The following is a 5,375-nucleotide window of genomic DNA, read 5'->3' as shown; positions in this document are numbered from 1 at the left end:
CATTTAAAAATAAAATATTTGCATTACAGTAATGCACTGATTTGATTTAAATCAGCATTACTTATGGCAATACAATTTAAATTTATTTTGGCAGTACAGTAATTTGGAGAAAATGTTTAACTGCAATGAAAAAAAATGACATGCATAAAATCTTAATGGTCCTAAAAATGCAATCAAAAAGAAACAAAAATATTTCTTCCTTTTGATTTTAGGGTGATGGCCCAGGCATGCTCTTGACCGTTTTCATGACATTTACCCTTTCGGCCAGGGACTGTGGTCAGTGGTTTACATCAGTCTTTGTACAAACGCAAACGTTCAGAAATACACAGAAATGGTGAGCACTATTAAAACATTCAGAACTCAGAGACTAAATGAAAAGTGCTACAGTGAGGTTGATAAAGCACAGGCGGCGCTGATGAACGGGACCTCACCTGCATCAGTGCTAGCATGAGGCGTGTGTGTGTCAGGACGGGTCAGGTACCGAACTCTAGCAGTCCACACAGATACTAGGAATGGCTTTAGGGTGCGACCTGAAGCAGGGGTTCAGGCTCTTCTCACCTCGAGGACGCCATTACTCAAGCTTGGCTGCTTGATCGCAGACGGTGTCTTAGATTGTGATGTAATGCTGTCGGAGTTTAGCAACTAAAAACTCATGGGTAAGATTATGTCTGGTGATTATTCCCACGATCTGAGAGAGAGACACAGATGACAAAACATCACTTCATGAAACTGGATGGATGGAGCTTATGCCTCAATCTACAAACATGAATTTTTAAATCATGAATTGTGTTTCAGTTAAAGGAACACTCCACTATTAGGCTCATTTTCCAACTCCCCTAGAGTTAAACAGTTGAGTTTTACCGTTTTCGAATCCATTCAGCCGATCTCCGGGTCTGGCGGTAGCACTTTTAGCTGTAGCTTAGCATAGATCATTGAATCTGATTAGACCGTTAGCATCTCGCTCAAAAATGACCAAAGAGTTTCGATATTGTTCCTACTTAAAACTTGACTCTTGTGTAGTTACATCGTGCACCAAGACCGATGGAAAATGAAAAGATGCTAAAAAAAAAAAAGAATTGCAATTTTGTAAAATCTAATTTAATATCTTAACATTAAATTGCTTGCATACACAATGCAGGGTTACTTTAGTATCACTGAGATACAATTCAAGTTTTTATTAATATTTAGAATTATTTTATTTTTATATTTTTTCCATTTTATTTCAAGTTTTAGTAATTTTGTTTAATTTTCGTTTTTAATTTAATTAATTTAATGTATATCGTTTTTATATATTGTTTTACTTCAGTTTTAGTTTAAATTATTTTAGTACAACAAGATAAAATGAAAATGAGAAATGTTGCCTTGGCTGAAATAAAAGTAAAAAAAAAAGTTTATTTTATTTTAAGTAACTTTTTTTTTTTTCTTCATTGTTTTAGTTTTAAGTTTTAGTTAACTATAATAACACTGTACATTAGAAGAAGCATTTACATTCTACGAATGCACTTTGAAATACAAAAATCAAATCATTAATTGAAATCAAATCAGACTTCATTGTGAATAAGAATCAGATCATTCTGAATTTGCAAAAATCGTTCCCGAATTTAATTGCAAACCTAACTGCTTCGCTGTCTACCCAAAGATTTCACAGCTCTAAGTAATAAGAGATGACATAATTTTTATTTTTGGTTGAACTTTGCCTTAAAAGTATAAATGAAGACACAAAAATTTGAAGACACACAAAGTTGCTTCTATATTTCTTTGTCACCGTGTTTCTAACAACATGTTTAGATGTTTGTGTTTTAGACGTACCTCTCCCACCGCATTGACCACAGGTAAGTGTCGAAGGCCCATGGTCCTGAACAGATTGAATACTTGGGAGACACATGTATTTGGAGAGACTGTATATGGACAGGGGTTCATGTAAGGAGTCACGTCCTGTTTAAGAAAAAAAAAAGACAAATGAGTCTAATTATGTCTGAGAGAGACCGCTGAACAAACTGTCATCACTGCAAGGCTCACTTTACAACAAGATCACTTACACACTTACAATTATCACCAATTAACAGCCATTATACACACATCCTAGATAACTGGATATAGAGCACTAGTTTATGAACTGCTGCGAGTGTCACGACATTCCCCTGAAGAGTCTGATAGGTCAGAGGACTTTACCACAATCATGCGTGGATTGAGAAGGGCCAGGTCGAGATCGTGGATGTCAGGGAATCGTGGGTAATCCTCAGTCATCTCTGAATGAGAGAGCCGTGGCTGTGAGGCGCTCTACAGAGGGCAGAGGAGAGAGAGGCAGCTCTCAAATGGCTGGCATGTATTTGGTTGCATCTACAGTTCAAACAGATCAATGTTTCGCACTCTGATTGCTGCTAAACAGACCTTTGTGAAAAAATACTTCACTTTAGCATTCTTTTAAAAAGAGTACTTATTATAGAAATAATACATGCAAACGTGCAGAGTCTTAATTGTATTTTATTTGGAATTTAATTAAAATATCTTAATATTTAAATTTATATTACATGCATTTTATTTGGAATTAAAAGAGCAATGTCACACGAGTAGCTGTGAGATATGGCTGTATATCGGCACGGCTCTGATTCAGTCATAGGTAATCACAGCGTGCTTGATATCGTGTGATATTGCATTTATACAACAGTTCGACGGCACAAGGGTGTAAAAAAAAAAAAAAAGAAATGGCAGACTGTCTTTAAAAACCCTCTTTTGTGCAGAACTGCTTCTTTCCGCCAATGATTCAAATCAAATTTGACAGTTTAACAGCTGAGCCCAAGCCTCCATTATTAATTCCAAAACGTCACTTTAGAACTAGTAACGAAGGAACATTGAGTTGCTTCATTGAAAGCTTATTGTATTATTGTATTAAAAGCTTACTGTAGAGTATTATGAGAGAGATGGACTCAGCGCCTAAAAAAACTCTTAAAACCACATTCCGTGACACAAAAACAGCATTATTTATAAAATTATAGTGGATTTGGGCATCCAGCATGACACTCTCTGTGAGAAATACTCTGTTATCACTAGAATATCGCACTGCTGGAAAAGGCTCTCAGCCAATCAGATTCGAGGAGCAGAAAGAACTGTTGTATAAATGAAAATATCATATAGTTTAAATTTATATTACATGCAATTAGATAAACTTTTGATTGCTTTTTTCCACCCACTTTTAAGTAGGACTTAAGTAAAATAAGTTGACAGCAGAATATACTGACAAGCATTCATGGTAAATAAAATTTCTATTAAAAACTTTTATGTCATGTCATTTTTAAATATGATTAAGTTGTGATTTAGTACAAAATTAAAATATATTGAATGTAATATCGAATAACACAATATTTAAAATTATAATCAAGCGCTTTACATTTGCTTTAGTATTCAGTCAACACATCAAGTGTTCTTTAAAGCATTACAAAAATGTAAAAATGTAAATACTTTAACTTAAAAATTTTAATTGGACATTACACATTACAACAAAGTGCACTTGTTAAATAAAAGTGTACTTAAGTGTGTTAAGAAAGTCATGAATGTACACCAAGTATACTGAAGTACCCTTATATTTTAGTTTATATAATTTATAAGTACAGTTTGAACATACTTTTAAGATTTAAAGCACACTACATATACACATTCAATAGAATTCATTGGGTTGTCAGTGAAAAAAAAAAGTTGTTAAAGTTATTACATTTTTTATTAACGATTATGAAGACTCTCTCTGGAATCAAATATCTTGTATAATGTTCATAGCAATGTAACGTATTTCTGAGTGAAGCAGAATATCAAGCAAGAAATAATGTAGTGTACAGGACTTGATTTTACTTGGTGGGATTTGCTTGGTCGAAATATGTTAGAACATTAGTTAATAATATTCTTAATCCATGCCCACGCTGTCTTGATTACACTTGCAAAATGTTTGAGATTAAAATACTATGAAACACATGAAACTAGAAACAGTTATTAATAAAGTAAATTGAATCAGTATAATGTCATATTCACTTTCAAGTAATAGTGTGAAAATATAGGGCATAACCATAAGGGATGATCTGACCGCCTTTGAAAAGACTATTGGAGTAAGATTAGGAAAATCGAGGTGGGAAATAAAGGCAAGAGAAAAGGTGATGAGAGGAAAGGTGATGAGATCTGACTGTCCCTGACCGACTGGTTTTCAGCGTAGCAGACGCCGCGGATCAGCAGGTTGACGAGCTGAGAGCGCAGGATGAGCCCGTGAAAGGTGAGCGGCCGGAACCTCTCCTCCAGGGTCCACTCCTCACTGGGAGACTGGTCCGGGTACAGGTTTGGGTACGGCACGTGTCTGCCAACATCAACCATAGAGAGCAGACACAAAACATCAGCGTGTTAACATATGCTCTAGATTTACAACTAACTGGCTAACTGGTCTGTGTGGAGGAAACTTCACTTTTATCTTAATTATTATTATAAGCTTTATTTGCTTCACTCTACCAAAGAGTGTTCTTTGCTTTTCTAAATGCCGCCTTAACATGCTTAAAGGAACACTCCACTATTTTTGAAAATAGGCTCATTTTCCAACTCCCCTAGAGTTAAACAGTTGAGTTTTACCGTTTTCGAATCCATTCAGCCGATCTCCGGGTCTGGCGGTAGCACTTTTAGCTGTAGCTTAGCATAGATCATTGAATCTGATTAGACCGTTAGCATCTCGTTCAAAAATGACCAAAGAGTTTCTATATTTTTCCTATTTAAAACTTGACTCTTCTGTAGTTACATCGTGTACTAAGACTGACGGAAAATGAAAAGTTGAGATTTTCTAGGCCGATATGGCTAGGAACTATACTCTCATTCCGGCGTAATAATCAAGGAACTTTGCTGCCGTACCATGGGTGCAGGAAGCACAATGATAATACGCAGCGCCTGAAAATAGGCTTATTTGAAGTTACCTAGCTGGGGACTATTTTCAGGCGCTGCGTAATATCATTGCGCCTGCAGCTCCCATGGTATAATAAATGATCTGTGGAGTACTTTGAGCTGAAACTTCACAGACACATTCTGGGGACACCAAAGACTTATATTACATATTGTAAAAAGGGACATAATGTGTCTCCTTTAACATTTATTTCAAGTAACAAATTTTTGTTTTTATGGTTTTATCTATTATTATAACTTGTGTGTGAATGGGAACTTAGTTTAGTCTTAGTTAGCCCAGAGACTTATATTACATATTGTAAAAAGGGGCATAATATGTCTCCTTTAAGCAGAATAAACGTAATTTTAATAAATGTATATTTGCAGATAGGGCTGTCGCGATAACCGCAATATAGCAATACCGCGCTATTGACGAGCAAACCGCAGAGGAATGCAAGAACCGCAGCAACCGC

At 35.6% G+C, this 5,375-nt stretch overlaps 1 protein-coding gene across 1 annotated transcript in view; it reads right to left on the bottom strand.

The window, feature by feature from the left end:
* Nucleotides 1-7: 7 nt before the first annotated feature.
* LOC107748979 (chloride transport protein 6-like) overlaps nt 8-5,375 on the bottom strand; it is a 19,491-nt gene continuing 14,123 nt past the window's right edge. Inside the window, exons 19-22 of the mRNA XM_016564017.1 lie at nt 4,180-4,336; nt 2,173-2,280; nt 1,810-1,935; nt 8-688 (exon numbers count right to left, since the gene is read on the bottom strand). Coding sequence (XP_016419503.1) covers nt 608-688; nt 1,810-1,935; nt 2,173-2,280; nt 4,180-4,336 — 472 coding nt within the window. The 3' untranslated portion in view covers nt 8-607. The remainder of the gene's footprint in view (nt 689-1,809; nt 1,936-2,172; nt 2,281-4,179; nt 4,337-5,375) is intronic.

The sequence above is a fragment of the Sinocyclocheilus rhinocerous genome, unplaced genomic scaffold (genome assembly GCF_001515625.1).
Source record: "Sinocyclocheilus rhinocerous isolate Xijiao unplaced genomic scaffold, SAMN03320098_v1.1 scaffold470, whole genome shotgun sequence".
NCBI lineage: Eukaryota > Metazoa > Chordata > Actinopteri > Cypriniformes > Cyprinidae > Sinocyclocheilus > Sinocyclocheilus rhinocerous.
Note: the sequence above shows the minus strand (reverse complement) of the source record. Positions and strands in the feature narration are given on the sequence as shown.